At 39.3% G+C, this 19,787-nt stretch overlaps 1 protein-coding gene across 5 annotated transcripts; it reads right to left on the bottom strand.

Moving 5' to 3' along the window:
- Positions 1 to 93: 93 nt before the first annotated feature.
- On the bottom strand, positions 94 to 19,749 carry FASTKD1 (FAST kinase domains 1). 5 transcript variants are annotated; one of them, XM_064660930.1, is made up of 18 exons: positions 19,193 to 19,749; positions 18,014 to 18,147; positions 16,348 to 16,428; positions 15,434 to 15,590; positions 15,085 to 15,145; positions 14,641 to 14,709; positions 13,648 to 13,773; positions 12,036 to 12,434; positions 10,803 to 10,913; positions 9,645 to 9,776; positions 8,191 to 8,677; positions 7,326 to 7,431; positions 6,691 to 6,819; positions 5,806 to 5,937; positions 4,648 to 4,761; positions 4,235 to 4,376; positions 3,096 to 3,213; positions 94 to 1,705 (listed from the first exon to the last, which is right to left on the bottom strand). In XM_064660930.1, exons 5-18 carry the CDS (start codon positions 15,126 to 15,128, stop codon positions 1,616 to 1,618), a joined length of 2,199 nt encoding a protein of 732 aa, XP_064517000.1. In that variant the 5' UTR covers positions 15,129 to 15,145; positions 15,434 to 15,590; positions 16,348 to 16,428; positions 18,014 to 18,147; positions 19,193 to 19,749; the 3' UTR covers positions 94 to 1,615. The 5 variants fall into 5 exon arrangements, with proteins under 5 accessions (XP_064517000.1, XP_064516996.1, XP_064516999.1 ...); XM_064660926.1 differs by having other exon boundaries at positions 15,085 to 15,590; XM_064660929.1 differs by lacking the exon at positions 15,085 to 15,145.
- Positions 19,750 to 19,787: the final 38 nt, after the last annotated feature.

Genomic DNA, 19,787 nt, shown 5'->3' with positions numbered 1-19,787 from the left:
TCTTCTGCTGTTCTTAGCACCTTTTCATTGGCTCCAGTTAGATCACTCCTCTAACACTTGCTGATTTAATTTAGAAACAATGACTGCAAAGGATCAAAGACAACACATTTTATTGAAATACTCTTATAGTTTGCTTTTCTTCGATGCCCTTTCTGAATCCACTCATAGCGAGTTTTAATCCTCTTCCCATTGTGCATACTCATAACTTTATCCATACATAATCTGAAGATAGCTGGCTTGGCACAGTGACTGCTAGAACTCTGAAAAGCAGGGTTCAGCTCAAACACATGACCACCCATGACTGAACATTTAAGCCACTGCCACCTTTCTTAGACTCCAAGGTTGCTTCGTGAAGGCCATCTGTACAGAAACAGGGTCATGCAACAGCCCTTTGACATGTAGCCCACCTTCTGAGATACTAACCTATATTTATGATTGTTTTCTCCATTTTATACAAAACAGAATGTGCATAGAGTCTTTCTATGGCTGTCCCTTCAATTATACTTCCTCAAAGCCCTCTTCCTCTACATCTTGCAGCCTAGATCAGTTCTGTTGTTTTTTCCTGAATTTCCATTCCTGCCCTGATTTGTATTCAGTAAATAAAAATATTTTCCTCTGCTACTGAATAGTAAAACCAAAAAAAGTGACAGCAGATGCATAATGGCCAATTCAGAAATGCAGCTGCTTACCTCTGCCAGGTTTCAAAGGAAGTGGTAAAAGAATGTCTGCTGCTTCTACTAAATGAGGAAGAAAACACAGCCACATTGTGTATGTGAAGGACAGGCAGAGCAAGCAGTCATGAGATGATGGCAGCATGGGCACAACGTGGCTGCCTCTGAAAACAGGCTGATCTGTCAAGTATGACCACTCTACAGTTTGCTCTACAATGAACATTCTGCTGCCTATTCCGTTTTTTCCTTCTACATCTCAGTGTCTTGTGCCTCCTGCACAAACCCTGGCAGGGTTTTTAGGTATATGGGGGTGTTTCAGAAGGCTCAGCTCTACTTTTTTATGTGCCACATCACAGGGTAGGAGAAGCAGCTGGAGGTTCCTCGCCATGCAACACCCTCCCCCAGCACAGTCCCGCACAGTGCCTCTGTTCTGGGAGACAGAAACTGAATGGCTCCAAAAGCAGCCCTATGCTCAGTCAATCTGCATTTCAGTTTCTTGGTTTCAGAGTACAGATACTGTTTGAGTCCCAGCTGCTCATTCTGTCTCATGCTGGAGGACAGATGTAGTTTCCAATAGATTGCTGACGCTTCTCTCACAGTCAAGAGTATTTCCACCTTTTTCTTTGGAGAGTTTTATGTCTGGCTAAGCTTCTGTACTATTTATTTAGGAGATGATAATGTAATTTTACAGCAAAACTGCCAGAGCTTCATGTGATTAAACAATAGCTTCCAGATAATAAGAAATTTTAAGCATCCTTATTGGATCTTCATGGCCCACTATGACCTGCCTTTTGCAATCCCTTTACACTTGATGCCTGTGGCAAGCCTTGGTCCAGCTAACTCACAGATAAAGAGATTTTTGAAACTATGTATTCCAGGATTACAAAACGTTTGGTGGTACATAAAATGTTTTTATAGAAGTACTTTAGACTGCATGTCTGACATCACTGTATTCCATACAGCTGCTGTCTCAGGTATTCTAGCTGTTCACCTTTTGTTGACAGAACCATAGAATTCCATTCAAAGTGAGGAATCTGTAGAATAGAATCATACAAACTGAGTGTTAACACTGGTGTAAGACACATACCATTCACAGCAAAGGCTCTCTGATATCTCTTGTTCTCCACTTGAAGATATTTGACGACCTGTGTCCCTCCAAAAGCTAGGCTTGCTCTAATGTGGGAACGAGTTAAGCCAGCAGCACCTGCATTCAGTTAATTAGAATCAAAAGCGAGTGTTTCAGCCTTGGAGCTGAGAAGGAATGTGTGAATCAAAACACTGAGTTTGCGAAAAGCCCTGGGAATTCTGGTTACCTGAATAACAACAGCAGGTACTGTTTACCAAAGAACCCTAATAAAGGGGAAACGCAGAGAGAGCTCTGGGGAGAATCCTGAAAACCGAATCGTGGTGTGTGTGCAGCCTCATTTCTTCATTGTCTCTATTTGGTGACCCCGATGTGATGTGTGTCACGGGAGTTTTCAATGACCACAACCCAACGAGGGCAACGGAGTTAGTTCTGCCTGGGAAAAGTCTGTCTCCACTTGAATCCATTGGCCGCACTCTAATACTGACAAGATCCATTTCCCAGTGTAAGATTCTTCTTTATGTAAGTACAGTCAGTTTGTTGCCAAAAAGCAGCATAGTTGCAGAAATGTAAAACAGATGCCCACACAGTATAGGCTGTGATAACTCCATTACACCATCTCCCACTTTTAAAATCCAAATTGAGAGAAAAATCCCAGGTCACTGTAGTTTTTAATGTTAATCTATTAGACTGGAATAGTCTAGCAGTAGTATAACATGAGAAAAGATGATTATTCTGTTTCAAAGAAACAAGAAAACCAACCAAATTTAAGCTAAAAGAAGGAGTCTAGCTAAAATTAGGGTAGGTGAGTAATTAAATATACAGGAGCCTCCAAATTCATGAGCCTCCATTACCAAAATATTTCATTGCTGACGATTGTGAATTATCACTGGCCACTGGCGTTCCCTGTCGCAGCGCCATCACTGCAGCAGACAAACAGCATCCCTATCCCATCTGGCAGCTGCCAAAACTGGCACTCAAAACCACTCGAGGGTATGTTCAATCATCTTCTACTGTAGAAATCTTGAGTGAATTGAACTGAAACTCTCATTTCACTTGTTCTCCTTTACTCAGGCTACATTGACATAGCTAGTTTGCCTGCAGTAACGTAAGACTGAGACCTTCTGACTTCAGTTTTGCTTCAGCCTCCTTGCAAGTTCTATGAAGTCCATAAATCATTTTGAGAACAGCTTGGAATTTCCTCCCTAAATGCAAAAATTGTTCTCACCCAGTAGATGCTTTTAACTATAAAAACTGTCTCTAAACCTGTTGCATGGAAAATGGATCGTTTTGCACTATGGATACAACTCTGAAAGGACAAAGTATTGCTGGATGCTCACCTGAACTACTCGGTATCCCAGCATTTCCAGGTGTCGTTTTTTCACTGCAGGTTCTCCTTTCAGATGACGTGAATAATCTTTGCTAAAAGCTCTTGAATCAAGAAATTCCAAAGCAATTCTGCAAACAGCAAAGATGTGCATTTACTTTCAGGTCCTACCTGAATAGCAAGTAGTGATATTTCTAGTTCAGTACTGATAGCTGCAGCAAGACAAGATAAACCTGACAATTCACAGAAAAAGAAAATTAAACAACTCCCAGAAACCAGACAAAACATTTTCCTCTTATTTATCTAGAGATATTTGAATTTTACATGATTTAGAAAAAGCATTTTTTTCCTGACACCTGTTTTTGCTCAAACGGTAAAAACAGTTAACTAGCATTTTCAAAGCTTACATTTGAAGAGGTGGGAGGGAAAGAGTATTCCAATCTCATGAAACACATTTCAAGAATGTATACTGGATCTGGCTGGGATGGAGGTACTTTTCTTCATGGCAGTTCATCTGGTGCTGTGTTTTGAACTTGTGACCAAAACAGTGTTAATAACACACCAATATTCTGGCTATTGCTGAAGAGCTATTGCTTGCACAGCATCAAGACTTTCTCACTCTGCACCCACAGTGCATATAGGCTGCACAGACAAGAGGTCTGGAAGGGACACCTTCCATGGGAGGGAACCTCAACTGGTTAAGGCGATATTCCACACCATACAACATCATGCTCAGCAATAAAACAGAGGGAGTTTTTCCCAAGTAGCCACTGCTCTGCCACTGGGCTGCTGGTGGTGAATGACTGCATGTGCATCAATTGTTTTCCCCTTTTATATTTTTCCTTTCTTCTCTTCACTTATTAAACTGTTTTAATTGCAACCCAGGAGTTTTCTTCTTTGCTTTTACCCTCAAGATTCTGTCCCCCATCGCACTGCAAGGGAACGAGTGTGCAACTGTGTGGGAGCAGCTGCGGCCGATCCGCCACACCCTGGAAGGCTAAACCTCATTAGACTTAGGAAAAAGGAACTGAAAAATAAATAGCATAAGGGTTGCAACAAATATTTAGGACATAAGCATCAAAAACCTGGCCTAAACTGGATGTTAACTTGAAAGCTTGGGAGAGCTAACGTGCAAGAATTCAATGCACTAACCTCTGAGCTCCTGGTGGCAGAGCCTTTCCCCCTTCACCTTTGATGTCATGTCTCAAGTGTATTCCCCCCACATCATCCAAAGGTATATTCTGAGCCATGTAGGAAAGAGGCTTTTTATTTTCATCCAGGACACACTCAAAATCTGTCAGAAAACACAGCAAACCTGTTTACTGACAAAAGTGAAAGAATTTGATCTGTACAGTGTTTACTTCTAGAAGAACTAAGTGATAGCCAAAATTACAGATATCCAACATTATTTATATTATGCAGAACTTTTTAGAAACTGTATTTTACACAACAGTTTCTTCTTTGCAACATCTTGTGGCAATGATGACCACAGGCTTCTAATCTTGGTAATAATAACAATAATAATAATAACAATAATAACAATCCTTAGAGTATTAACTTCTCACCTATTTCATAGTAGTATGGTGTGAGAACAGATACTCTGGAGTACTGGCTCCCTCCTAAGATCTCTGTCAGCATTCTGTGAACGTGCTGTCGCAGTGGATTTATTCGGCTCATGCCTACAAAGACAAAATAAAGAATTCATACATCAAAACTTCCACAGCCAAAATTCTGAAAAGAGCACTTTGAGACATTGCATTTTTGACAGCCAGGCTATTGAATTAAATCTTTTCCACAGATCCCTGGGCTATTCCATCATAATTCGGAGACCAAGTGATCATATTTTAGGTGGAAGGCAGCAAGTAAGTGCTACTGAGTATAAATTTCAAATCCAGACTTTCCATCCGAGGATATTGCTGATTCACATGCTACAAAAACTTTAGTTGGAGTTCTACCTGTTGGATTTTGTTTGCTTTTAATCGTGTTTAGACACTTAAGATTTACTCATCTTGCCTTTATTACAGGCACACCACACTATCTGTCACTTCTGTCTGTTGCAGATTAACACCTTGCTCCAAAACATCTTCAGTCTCTGAGAGACAAAGTAGCTGAGTTCTCTGCATAGCAAAGCAGATTTCTCCATGTGAATTAGTGGAGGATAGATACTCCATGCATTAGCTGGATTTTCTGAATTCATCACTATTCTGAAAGATCTCAGCTGCTGCATTGATCACTAGCCTACTTCTTTATCTCTCATTCCTGATGGATCTTGATTCTTCTGAGGAAGAAGGCAGGAGCAAGTTCAAAAACAAGCAGCAAAAATGTTCCTATTGAAAAATTTAAGTCAAGCGTTCAGTCTTGTAAGTGAAGTAGGGAGCAAAGTGACCCATATCCTCCAGGAGACAACCCTAATGATCCTCCTCCTGTCTTTCCATCCTTCATGCCATATACATTGTTTCTGTTTATTTAAATTTTATTTCTTAGAAGGAAAAATCCCATCTCTATTACATTAATTATCACAAGGAAAACTGCTTTGCTCTCTGTTACACTACTGAGCGATTGCACTTTCCAAGACATGCTCAGCAGAGAGTGGGTTGCACCTTCCTGATCTTCTATGGTGTGGTAGTGTCAACCTGACAGTTTTAGAAGAAACATCTAGTAGATTATTGAAAATAGACTATTATTAGAAACAAGGGCAGGTTTTCCTCTCTTAAGTTACTTACTGTTATGAAAGACACGTTGACAGTACTGCTCATGAAACCAAGGGATGTGAAGCTCTGGGCATTCCAGACAGACTGCTCTGTTCAATTTCATGAGGCGAGAGCAGACCCTCTGCTTTAGGGTATCAGGCAGGACTGATTGAAAAAACACAAACAAACATACAAAGGTGTAAACTGCAATGTGAAAAATCCAATGTATGGACCTAAATGGCTGCCTCTGAATTCTTTACTAGAAATGCAAGTGTGTACACTATGGCATTTATAAAATTCATGTTGCAGAATTTTAGAAAGGTGCTCAAAATCCCTGAGGAAAAAATGAAAAGTAACAGTTCTGCTCAATGTTAAGAACAACAGCAAGACAGAAGATATAAAATTGCTTTTATCATTTAACTTTTAATTAAGTACTTGAAGGCAAAATGGCAACAATACGTTGATAGCGAACAATGTACAGGTAGAGAGGGATGAAATAAACTGTCTCTTATTTAGAGAGAAGAGATTGGTAGGACACATTTCTTGCAGGCAAGAATCCCACTATATTTCTTGAGCTTTGTGACTCTTTCTAGTAATAAACATGAGAGTCAGGTAATTTTATTTCCAACAAAATTGAAGAATTATTATATACTGAGTACAATAAGTTGACTATAAAATTTGCCTTAGATGACCTTTTCTCATCTGCAATACAAGTCTGTACTTTTAAAACAAAGCACAGATTTTTGTTCATTCCTTTCCTTTTAGTACTCAAATCATGACTAGATTATACAGAGGGAGTCTTTCTAGAAAATGGAATAATTTGAAGAGTAATTCTACTTCTCAAGTCATAGGTAGTCCATAATTGCATTTTATGCCAAATGCTACACAATCAAATTCATCAGAGAGCTAGATATCTACCTTTAAGTTGAGCATCCAGTTTGCTTAGGAAAGAAACATTAAATATCGTTGTTATCAGAATTGGAGGAAAATACCCAGCCACTGCCAAAACGTGACCAAGCAGCACCAACTGATAAATTTCAAAATAACCTTTAAAAAACAGACAGAAATACATATTAACACATGACATAAAGTTGAAAGGATTTGCAGTGCCCTTCTCCTGGCCTCCCAAATTGTCTAATTTTCTCCCTTAACGTACTATACAAGTTTCCACACACTTCCTCTACAACTTTAACCATTCATTTGTGATGGATCACAAAATGTATCCTGTTCACAAATGACGATTCCTTGGGGAACACCGCAACAATTCTATCCAATAGCAGCACAGTGAATTAACCAGAATTATCACTTGCTTTTTACTACACTAAAATTGTTTTGCTAGTCCCTTGTTAACAGTAATTTTTAAAGGGTGAAATGAAACCCTCTATTGAATCTTTGTAATGGTTTAACCCCAGGAGGCAGAGTATTAGTAGTAACATACACACTTTTTCTTTGCTTAACAAAAGTGCCATTCTATTCCTATTTTCATTCGATAAAAATAATAACTTTCAGTGACATTTATTTGGTGTCAGAATATCTTTTTCTAATGCACTTACTCAAGTTAGAAGTAAGATGTTGGATACAACTCCTAAAGAACTCTTCATTGTCATAATTCAAAGCAGAGAAAAGGAAGAGAATAAAATAGATTTCAGAGGGGTGGATCTGGAAAAAAAGACATCCAAAATCAAGTCACTGCAATATATAATACTATTGCTTTACAATAAAGAAGAGTTTTATACTTCATTCAGAATTGGGAAATTTAAGACTAGATGAGCTATTTTCTAATTTTTTTGTCAACTATTCCAGAAGGAAACAATTGAAAAATAAAATGCAGAAATAATTGAATCTGCAGCAACAGCTAAACTTAAGATGTATTTCACATAGATGATCCAAGTGTTTCTATATACTTAAAGAACCTTTGAAAAAGATTTTGCATTAAATGCTTTTAAAGAAACTAAACTGCAATAGAATAAAATCAAAGATTTATATGAACACCAGACTGAGAACAAGGAGGAAAAAAAGATAGTAAGAAAAAAGAGTAATTTTGGCCAAAAAGACAAGCTACTGGGGAAACCCCCACAACAATGAGTAATGTTAAAATACACACCAGCTGATGTGGCTATTTATAAAGAAGTTTAAAAAAAAAATTTAAGATGGTCAAATGTAAAGTTGAATGCACAGGATTATGGCTGACCTAACACTGACTGAACAGTAAGAAATGAAAACTAATGAGAAGTGCAAATTTATATAAATAGAAGCAAAATAGCTTTGAGTGAACACAAAAAAAGATGAGCTCCAAATCAGGTACACTGAGGAAAACTTAGAAACACTGTGGACTGTGCTCTGAAACACATCAACACATGAACCTCTCCTTTTCTACTGAATAACTCACATAGCAGATAGAAAGAAAAGCTCTAATACCTTGTCTGTATTTTCAACAGTCACAGAAGCTATTCTGTCAAATAAGGCAGGACAATGGTGGTTTGTTTTTCTGAGAAAAAAAGACAGCGGTGATACATTTGTCCATGTTATTTGGTCTATCAAGCGTTGACACATGGCCACAGTTTCCTCATTCAGGACTTCTTCAAACCACTCTCCATTCACATGTGTAAGTTCTTCCAACAGAAGATTTAAGCTGTTGGTTTTCTGAAGCCTCTCAAATCCACAGTCATTTAGTTTTTGCAGAAGCTTTGCACATAGCTCAGAACTGTTTTGCCAGTGCAACTGGTCATGATGATTCCATTTGACAAGAGCTGTAGCAATGTAATTCAAATGATGGAGACTGCATTGAGGCAGAACTGCTGCTGCTTTGTTTGTAATCATCTCCTCCACTTGAAAAGAAGGTAGCATGGCCAGAACACGAATTATGGCTGCAGTATCAGCAGGTATCACACTAGATTTTAAATAACTGGAAGAAAGGTGGAAATAAAAATAGTCCATCGGTAATGACAAAGTGTAAGTGTTCAAAAACCCAAATAAACTACATGCATGAAAATCCTAATTTAGAAGTCAAAAGCTGCATATCAAATATAAAATAAGTAGAATATTAATGACGTGGTAGAAATTCACACTGTTAGGGACTACCATGTTTTTTTAATTAACTTCTAATTTATTCAAAACTGAAAAAAAGGGAAGAAGACAGGGAGCAGCTCAGTCAGCTGGAGAGGCTTTAAATGTTACTGATAAACACAGAAGTCCTTATTAAGGCCAGAAGGTCCATATTTGTTAAGGGTGTCTGTGGGTTTCTGGGCCTGGGTCATTTCTCTGATTTCTGTCTTAGGGAGCACCAGGTTCTGAGGTGCCTGAGGAACATGAAGGAATTATCAGCAAGGCACTACATTCCTATAGAGGCTGAGCAATGGAAGGAAGATCTCCTCTCCAGCAATTCCAGAAACTGTTTCCCTTTCTGCTGCAACTCTACAAGCCTAAGAATTAACTGGACAGTTCTTCAATCAAAAGAAAAGTACTTCTGCTTCACACTTTCACTTGTCCCAACCAAGGCATCCTTACTGCCTATTTTTCATTACTTCTTCCATCAAACATCAAAGACGACATTAATACCTGCCCTTCCAATAAAAAACCAATCAAAATTTCCTGTCATTTCAATATTGCAGTGACCAAAGGAATAAGGGGGAAAAAATATTTTTGAAAGGTATCATATCTATTAGCAGATACCGTTGGGTCTATAAACAAGACAACAATCACTTCCTATCCTCTGATTTAGGCATTTAAAAGAATCAAATATTGTAACAGTTTGTTACTTCTTCATATTTTATGGAAACAAAACACTTTAACATCTTAGCTTGTAATTTGAAATCTTAGGTAGAGAACTGTTTAATACTTAAATAGCTACATTTCCAAGAATACACACTTACCCTAATAGTAACATTTTCAGTTTGGCAAACAGCTCCAGATTGCGGCACTGCAACCCCGTCAGGTACTGTGTTAACTTCACCAGCTGTAATACATGATAACTATCCAAGTGTTTGTGCAGAACAGAAGCCATTCTGAATACAAAGAGAAAAAGATTACATGGTGTTAAGCTAATACAAAAGATACTGCAAACTCCAACATCCCACATTGAAGAAAGGGTGTCCTCTGATGCACAGTACATATATATGGAGGGTTTCACACACCTGCACTCCTCTCCACACCAGTTTTGACACTGGTCCCCAAAGACACAGCAGCCTCTCTCCATTTAGTGAACTGCAAAATTAAAACCCTCATTGCAGCAAGTCAGCTACTTCACACTAATAAGTTCTGTTTCAGATTTCACAATCAGTTAAAGTGGACCAAGAATGGAATAAACTAGAACAGCAACACCAGCTTCAGCACCACTGCACTCACTGTTGGTCTAAGGCTGCAAAGAGGGGGATAGACTTGTAGGAAAAGATAATACCTTAAGACCTTCTTCAGACAGTGAGATTCAAGCAGAAAAGGCATGAATTCACCCTTAGTATTCCTTTGATCCATGGTACACAAGTATGTCCTTTTTCTTCCAAGGATCTCTTTGGTTCATACAACTACCTTCAATCCAGTTATTGCTCAGGACCTGTACTTAACTCTGCTGCATCTCTGATGTATCTAATGCTACATCTTCTGTGCCCAAAACATCAGCTGTTTTTCCCCTTCATTGTATGATAGATATTACCTCTCCTTATAAACAATGTTCAGTTTACAACTGTAGAAAACGTGGACACATTCTCTTTTTTCTCCTGAGTTTACAGTAACTGTTAGGGGCTAAGTTTACTGAAATGGGATCACATATTTGCAAATAAGCCAGATATAATATGACATTAACTTGGTAGGGTTGAAATGCTTTTCTATGAAATTCCTAAATTTCCTCAATTACTTCTGGGTCAAGCTGCAGTATTCTAAAATCTGTATTACCTCATTATTTATAGTGCAGATGCATTTGTGTGCAAGTGACGCACCCTCCACTCCTCACTTACTGGGTATTACGCAGTTTTCCACACTAAATGGAAGTAGTTTACCTAGAGAATACACCTTCTTAGTAGTATCAAAAAAATTACTTTTCAAGTAGATGAGAATTTCTGCATTTCATTTTCTTCATTGCCTTCAGTATCACCAATACCTGGTGACTGCTAAATTCTTCTGCCATGTGTGCTGCAGTTACTAGCAACCTAAAGAGGAAAAGACATATTTTCCAATGAAAAACAGATGAAAATCTCCAGCAAAGACTGCAGCAATTTTCTTTGTCTATGAGGGAAAGAACCAAAAGAGTGCTTCAGGAAATACAGGAAAACAAATTCCGTCAAACTGGAGACTTTTGTTCTCTGGACTTTTCTTCTAAACAGCTAATCTGTATAGCACAGATAAAGGGGTGTGAGTGTGTTGGATCAGTGCATGTTGTTCTGATGCTAGAAACCAGTGAGTCCAACAATTCTAAAAGTAGACAAGAAGTAGGGAAGATACTTTAAGACATTAAACAATTCATGATCAATCAGGAAGCTACAGATAACAGAATCAAACATGAACTGAAGTGGTGCTGGGGCAGTTAAAAAGCCAGTGTTTACCACAAATTAAATAAATAAATAATCTAGGAAAAGCTTTTGGAACTAAGTCAGCTATGGCAAAAACCAACATAGGCTTGCAGTATATCCAAATCTCTGAATAGAGGCAGATGTTCATGAAGGAAAGTATGAAAATACAACTCATTGTAATAAATAAAGCAAATTCTGCCTAAAACTACAGACTTTGAGAGACCCATGTGTAACACCACCCCAAGTAGGATTTTGTGGCACAAGAAAAAAAAGTCTGTAACATAATACTCTAACTGCTAAATAAACGTCAAAGTGTTCCCTGCTGACGACCTTTCATGAAGAACAGGATGTCAGCAATCTGGTATAGGACAAGACTCAGGCTGTTTCAGCTACTGCCAGTCTTAAAAAGGAAAAAGCAACACATACCACTGCACATATGCCTCAGGGAAAAGACAGAAAGCTTTTTACTACCATCCCCTGTGAATGGAAGGCTGTAGTCTAAGACAGCTACAAGATGGTCTTGCATAACAGCATTTGCATATCACTTGATTGCTGGATCTAGCTTTCTATGCAACTGTCTCAAAACAAACTGCTTTGACAATGTTTCCATAGTTAAATCATCCATTGCTACAAAGTTACAACCAGGAAACCTAAGGCTCAGCTCACAGATGGCTCAGAAGTTCCTCCAAACATTAACACATTTTTAATCTCTGTGCAAGAAAATTTATATCATAAATAAGAAAAAATCATTAATAAACTTACCTTTCTCTTACCCTGGATCCTGCCATAGGCCCAAGAGCAAAAAATAATTTTGCAAAGATTTCAGGATGGTAATAATCATCTATAGTTTCAGACAGTAGCTGATTAGCAAGCAAGCGGAATTCAGCATTGTCAAAACCCAGCTGCTCGTACAGTCCAAAAATATTACTAATACTGTGGATATCAAGACGGGAGGCACTTTTAAGGAAAATCCTGTTGCATTTTTCTAGCAATGGATGATATTTCAGTTTAACATTGTGAAGAAACTGTAGCATTCTTTTGGCATAGTTGAAGTGGCCTTCATTTTCTTCTTCCAACAGCTGTTCAGCCTTGTGTAGTAATCGATCTCGAAAACTCTGTGAGATAACATCAGATATGCCGACCATCAAAACTGACAGGATCCTAAAAAATTCAAAAGATTTTACACTTACACATTGAACATAATAAGCAATAAATTTTAGATTTCCTAAATAAACTACACAAAGAAAGGAATGGTAGTCAAGGTGCTGCTGGCTTCTGCACAAAAAGGAATTTTAGATCTAATGCAGAAAAAACAGATGAGCAAAAACCATTTATCCTTCTACAGTAAAAATTCTGCTTTCAGTGAACTTCTGAAACAATTGGGATTTTTCAGCCATCCCTAACAAAGCTGCATGCGATAGAAGCATTTGCCTAAGGCAGGAGTCTGATTTGCCTGATTCAAATTTGCAAAAAGATCTTTAATGCTCAATAGACACCAAAGAAACTCAAACAATTCTCAAGTGTCAGAATGGGGAGAAGAGTCATTGTCACTCCTAAAGAAAGAATCCCTTCCTAAGGGAATAAAACTTATGACCACAGAGAGAGTCACTTCTGTAAAGAAATGGAGTCCCATTCAATGAGTTTCATAGGCAGGATCCTCACATCTGCAAAAGTAAGTGTTGGCACTGCTAATGCTGTAAAAAACAGAAAAAAAGAAAGAGAAGCTTTCACTATAATGGCCCAGAGGGAACAGAGGCAAGATAAAAGAAGCTTGGACTTCTTTGACTAGCGCTGTGTTTTAAGTAGTTTTAATATTAGGGTAATGTGCTGGACATGCTAGCAAGAGAATTCATTAATTCAGCTTGACTAGAAAAAAAAAAATACTCCGCAGATAAATAAACACAGCATTGCTTTTAAACTTCTTATTGCTATTCACAATAGCTAACTAAATCCATGTCATAGTAGAGAAGCTATCAATGTTAGGGAAGAAAAACATCTTCTGGTGAGTCAATAGCCTCTAAATTATCAAAAAGTCCATGTTAAATTTAGAATCAGGATAAAGCTGATTCTAAATGTCTGCTATATTATTCTACTGTAAGTAGAACAGTGGAAATTAATTAAATCTTTAGAACCTATCTAAACAATCAAACGGTAGTTTTAGTTGTTTAGATTGGTTATAAAGAAATCCTTCGTAAAATCATTGGGAAAATGCATTCACCTGTCAAACAATGCATGAACACAAAACACTTCCTTTCCCGCAAACTCCAAACTGAAGAAAAGCAACCTCCAGTTGAGGAAAAAAGGAAAGGGTCCAGGAAAGGCAGCACGGTAATTGTGACATATTGCTTCTCCTTAGCTTCATTCTGACACTTACCTTACATCCTGTATAGAATCCAGCTTCATGTCCACAATATGAGCTACTTGGCCAATTATGGGATTGAAATGCCTGTGTTGCTTGTATAAGCACAGTGTAAATTTAGACAGAGCTGGCAAACTAAGCCTGTCAAGACATTAAAGACAGACAGAAAGAATATTTACTTTTTATTTCTAGGGAATAACTAAAGACAAAAATCTACTTCAACAGTCATACAAAAAGCAAGGGTATACTCAAATTACAAAATAAGGAAACAAAATACCTAGATGTTTAATATTAAAGCATGTTGTGCATATGGAACTCTACAAAAATCAGTTGTTCTTCACTTAGCCAGACCAGCCTAATAAAGATTATGTTCTCAAGCAATGATGTGAAATACATAAATGTGAAATAAAATGAATGTGAGCAATTTATTATCTGAATATCACTTTGTGTTCAAGCTACACTGTATTAATTTACCTGTCAAGAAACCCCACATGTTAAGATGAAAGAGGCAATTCTGTGGTGCTGGTGCCAAGGCTGACACTAGCTTCTGAGATTACAGAATGAAAATTATAATATCCAAAAAAAAAAAGAAATCAAACCAAGCCAACGAAACCAACAACAAAATGCACAAAGGGAAAATGTTTCTGTTTTAATACAAAATGTTTTTACTAAATTGAGATGAGCAGGCTTCTAAAAATCATTTAGGAGCTGGACAGCAAGCACTGAGATAAAATTGTAAATATTAAAACCTGCAATTTCCTTCTAACACATAAATCTCCACAGACATTATATTTCAAAACTTTAAATGTTGGTCCCTGCTGTTGCAGCATCTGAATCTCTCATGCATTTGTGTACCAAAGTCTGTATGTATAATTTCCAAAACCTTCAAAAATACTCATATTATGTTTTAAACATACATACTCTTTGAGAACTCTTGTGTAACCTCACATGAAGCAAATCACGTTTGCAACGTACACCTTTCACAAAGCACAGCAATACAGTACTTGCCTTTCTAATCTTTTCCATGCTTCTGTAACAAGTGCTTCTGCTAGAGAATCATGCTCTTCAACATTGAGCCTTCAAAAGAAAGACATAATAGTTTGAAGCTTGCTCCCATAGTTACAAAGAAATAAGACATACGTCCTTTCATTATTTATCATGTTTTACTTTTCCATCCCTCCCTCCATTCAAACAGGTTATAAACATTTGTGCATTAATAACTCATAACAATCATAAAACATATTTACTGGGAGTGCAAAACAGATCTGTTCTAGCTGCATCTCAAAAACTGAAGCACAGGACATTACGCCATCTGTGTCACACGGATTATGGAAACTGTGGCAGGGCAGTCTCCCAATCTCCTTATAGTATGGCTCTATAGTCAAAATTCCTTCTCTTTTTATTACCAAATACAAAATATATATACATGGAAGTCAATTTAATGCTCTTTACCTCAGAATACTATATAAGGTGTCCACTATGGCCTCATCTTCCATGTCTTTCACCTTGTTTTCTGCCAAAACGCAAAGGGTAAGAAACTGGGAGTGATTTTTTACATAGTCAGTAGTCCTTAAGAGAAACGGCCTCTTCTTTTGCAATTGCCACAGCATGTTGAATGCAATTCCCACATGCTTTTCAGAAAGTCTGGCCTTGTTCCTTCCAACAAGGCTAAACACTTCATCTTCATGGGTGCAGCTATTTATCTGGCTCAAAAGCAGATCACTACACAGAGTCCGAGCTTGGCAACGTCTCGGCGTAAGCAAGCAAACCCGCCTCAAACAAAGCATTTTGCTATGCCTACCAGCTATCTTTAAAGTGTCCAGAAAGATTCTTCTTCCAGTTTTCACAGTAAATCATGTTGTTACAAACAACAAATTCAAGTGTTTGAAAAACAGAAGACCACTTTTTCTTTGATCCCATATGGTCACTGTATCAAGAAGAATTCAATTCTGAGGTACCTGTAACGAGAGCATATTAAAGCAGTTAAGTACAGTCACAACAACCAGGTAAAAATCAATGTCACTACGTTATAATGTTCTGAGTGAGGTAAGCTTGAGAAGAACCTACAGCCTGGTATCTTCTCATAGAAAACTCCTAACAATGAACACTGACATGCTCACAAGTGCTATGAAGTAGTCCACTTGGTAAGCTTTCAAATTTAGAAACCTGCCTTTAAAAGCCACATGTGCTATCATGCTACTACTGAGAAGGCAAAGCTGAACTTTTTAACACGCCAGCACTGCATGACTGAGGCTTGTTCTCACTAAGCCACTCCATAATGCCAAACTGGGGTCCAAGAACTGCCAGAAAATACAACTATTGGTGGTAAAAGGAAGTAAGATGGCTTTTAGTCAGGAAGGTTGACCACCTTTGTTATACAGATTATTGAACAGTCACACGTCAGCTGACATCACCCATTGTGCAAAAGTAAAGCAACCTAATTCCCCAAATTATAGTGGAAGCTACAGCCTTATCCATCGAAATTTGGTATTAATTTGTTTCCTTAGAGTACACGCCAGTTTGTACAAAGGGCTAACAACTACATACTCTACAACCTACAAAAGTGGTTCCAAGATGGGGAACACAAACCACTGGTGATAAATGTCGTGGTACACTAAAAAAGACCCATCAAATTCCCTCAACTCGGAGAGTATGGTAAAGTCTTGAAGTCTTGTTTTAGGAGATATAATCATTAACAACAAAAATTATCAATACCTTTGGCAAACTTGAATGTTCTTCAACTGTTCACATGATTCCATCAGTGTAATGTTATCAAGGTGGTGGCAGCAGCACACACTGAGGAAGAAAAAACCTTATTTGAGCAGTCTATGTAAGGTACTGAAATCATTCTAGAAAGTTGGATATAGGTGGATTTCTTTTGATGTCTGTACAATCCACTTCAGAGCATAAATATCATCTAGCGTATTGTACTACATTGCTGTTGCTGGCACTGGGGCAGATACAAGGAAAGCTAAAATGAAGTAATTTTAATTTATGATCTGTCATAATATGAAATGTTTTCTTCCCTATGCAAAATGAAAGCACACAAAAATAAAGGTACAAATTTTCCAGATATTACGTATTAACTACCTTTTATAATAATGATTTGCTTTATAGTTCCTTTTCAGATATTGCTTTTATTGCTTCTATTTGTTCCATATTGTAGTTGCCTTTACAAATAATTTAGTTCCCACAGTGCTGGCAAGCTAAACTGCAAGAAGTCAGGATGAAGTAAGCCCCCAGGTAAGTCGTCCTTTCCCGTTCTCAAGCTGCAATGGAACTTACATCCTCTATCCTATTGATGGGCAACCAGGATCTCTATCTAAAACACTCCACAGGAAGTTTCCAAATCTTTCTCTTTCTGGAAGTGATTGAGCTGATGCAAGTGATTTACCACAAACTTGTACACAATTTTAAATTGTAGTTAATTCTAATATCCTTTTAAAAGTACATCAGTAGAAAACATTGGATGTTTTCAAACTTACAAATACATAGACTAAACCCGGGAAATTTGGATATATTTAAAGAACTATTTCTAAGGTGTTCCACTTCCCACACGGTGTAATACATTTGAAGGGCAAGAAAGTCTCTAAAATAATTTTCTAACAGTTGAAACACAATAAGCACTTTCAAGGCCGTATTACAAAATACAGTGAGCCAGGAAATCTTCCACAAAGGGGAAAATGTGGACACCCGCCACTCCCCAGGCATAAGAACTATTAGAGATTTAAGTAACTAGGCCGTAAGACAGGTGCTCGTGCAGCACAGGGTGTTTTTCCCCCGCCTGCCCGACTCCCCTCAGCCGTGTGAGCGCTGCCGCGGGCAGCTCAGCCCGCAGGCCCCGGGGACCAGCGCCGGCCCCTCCCGTCCTGGGCCGCGCACCGCCCGCTGCCACCTGCGCGCAGCCTTCTTCCTTCCCGCGGGAATTCTGACCCAAAAGCCTTTAGGAAGAGCGTGGTAAAGGGCTAAGACGCCGCGCAGGCCTCAGGCCGGCGATGGCCGGGGCGAGGGCGGCCAGGGTCCCACTGCCTCCCCGCAGGCGGGGCGCGACCCGCGGCGTTGGACTCGTGTCCCGCCTCTGACACCGCTCTCACGGCGCCAGCCTCCGGTAGGCCGCGGGTACCGCCGGCGGCGGCCGCTGAGGGCCGGCCCGCCAACCCCTGCGCGCCTGCGGCACCGGGCGGCACCGGGCGGCACCGGGCGGCACTGGGCGGGCGGGCGGGCACGGGGCGGCAGCGGCTGCCAGCGCCGGCTCCAGCGAGGGCTGCGGACACGACAAGGTCCGTGGTTAAACAAAAAAGCAAAGGAGTCAGGGTCACCGGCGCAACTTTTGAGACGTCCCCGCCCCCGGAGAACACAATCCGAGGAGCTCTCAGCTTACCCTTCCCCAGGACCTTCCTGCATTGGAGCCGCTGGCGAACGCCGCTCACCCCGAACGCGCCGCAGCGCTCCACGTGCCTCTGCACTGTCACCCAGCGTGCGCATGCCCCAGGACACGCCGTTTCCCGGGAGCTCCTGCCGGGAAGCGTAGGGAGAAAGGGGAAAGTCCAGCCAGTTAGACTTCTCAGAGGAAATAAAAATAATAGTTAAAAAGTTCCAAGGTCGTATTGCTTATTGAGGTCATATTTATAAAACCAGCGTTACAATGGTTTTATAACACGTTCTGAGTGGGAAAAAAAAAGTCTTCCCCCCTAGAAAAAGCGCAAAGGGACTGAAGTTTGGGAAGGGTCAAGTTGAAGAGTTTGGCTTTGTTGTACTGGAATTAATGTTACTTTATTTTACAATATAATTTTTTATGCTTTCCAACAAAGATTAATTTAAAATGTATGAGTTCTAGAACACAAATATGTTGCAACAAGTAGGTTGCTTATGTTGTATACACATAGCTCCAGGTCATCTTTCTGGACCTTTTCTCACTGCTATTGATAATAACAGAGACATTTAGAACGAATGATAACAATCTCAGATTGCTCTAAAATTTTATCTAAAATCATAATAACCAGGAATGTTACCATGACCAATTCTGACCAGCTGTTTTGCAGCTGTCTGTATTAAGGGTTTGGGGGTTCTACTTTTTGTCTGCTGCTGACTGTATATATACCTCCTAATATATTTGATGCTTATGAATATGGAACTCACTCAAACTAACAAGATAGCCCCTATTTTATTAATTACAAGGTCTGTAGTGTTTTAGAAAAACAGCATGTTCATTTTTTAACTGGATTTGTAACCAGAATTTGTAACTGGAACAGCTCCTGTATCCTGCTAACATGTCCAGATCATCTCAGTTACAGTCTGCAGACCCAAACCCTGTCAGGTGATATCAAAGGGTGGCATTTATCTCTTTCAAGAAACTCAGGCCTTCTGCAAACTCATATAAGAATTCCAAGGCATCTGACCCCTCAGCTGCATAAGAAAACAATTCCACATTCATATGAAAGCAACTTCTGCAAATCATACGGATTTTTCATTTACAAGATGCCGAACTCTTGACTTGTCAAGTACATGTGGATAAAATAAAACAATGTCTAAACAAAATACAAAAGGCTAGTTCACTCACCAGCTTCTTCAGGACTTCAGAACTCTCAAGGGTCAATTTCTTTTTTTTTTTTTTCAGATGTCCATAAAGGGAACATTAGTTTTTCCAGTTTCAAGAATTTTCTCATCAGCCAGTCAAGTAACTTCCAATAACTTCAATAATCTATGATTATTGACCCAATTCCTCACTGGTTTGCATTAAAACCTAGCAAAGGATGTACATACTTCCACACAAGTCTTAGTTAATCTTGAAGGTGCTTGCAACTTTATGCATTGTTGTAAACTTTCATGTCCCTATTTTAAGAGCTATTAACTTTGAACGGCAATACAGACATATGGGGTAAGATTATCAGTAACTTTTTTTCCCCCACAGTTGGCCTAAATACCTATTTTAATTCTTAACAATCCCTAGCGAGGTGCACTGCTGGAGGAACCCTGAGCGCTTCAGCGCCGTGCCGGGCGCTTCATTTACCAACCCTTGGCCATTTCCCGGGCTTCTCGCTGAGGCGCCGGCGGGGACGACCAGCCCTGTTCCCGAGCACGTTTGGCCGGAAAGGCCCCGCGTAGCTGCAGCCGCTCCAGCCTCACGGGCCTTTCCCGCCCCGAGCCCAGCCGGG

The sequence above is a fragment of the Pseudopipra pipra genome, chromosome 7, assembly GCF_036250125.1.
Source record: "Pseudopipra pipra isolate bDixPip1 chromosome 7, bDixPip1.hap1, whole genome shotgun sequence".
Taxonomy (NCBI): domain Eukaryota; kingdom Metazoa; phylum Chordata; class Aves; order Passeriformes; family Pipridae; genus Pseudopipra; species Pseudopipra pipra.
Note: the sequence above shows the minus strand (reverse complement) of the source record. Positions and strands in the feature narration are given on the sequence as shown.

Excerpts from the sequence above, each read along its gene's own strand:
- FASTKD1 (XM_064660926.1), bottom strand. The coding sequence starts at position 15,419 with ATGCTTTGTTTGAGGCGGGTTTGCTTGCTTACGCCGAGACGTTGCCAA. Across the intron at positions 10,914-12,035 it reads GGATCCAGGGTAAGAGAAAG|GTTGCTAGTAACTGCAGCAC; the intron begins GTAAGTTTATTA and ends TTTCCTCTTTAG. Across the intron at positions 4,377-4,647 it reads ACCATACTACTATGAAATAG|ATTTTGAGTGTGTCCTGGAT; the intron begins GTGAGAAGTTAA and ends GTTTTCTGACAG.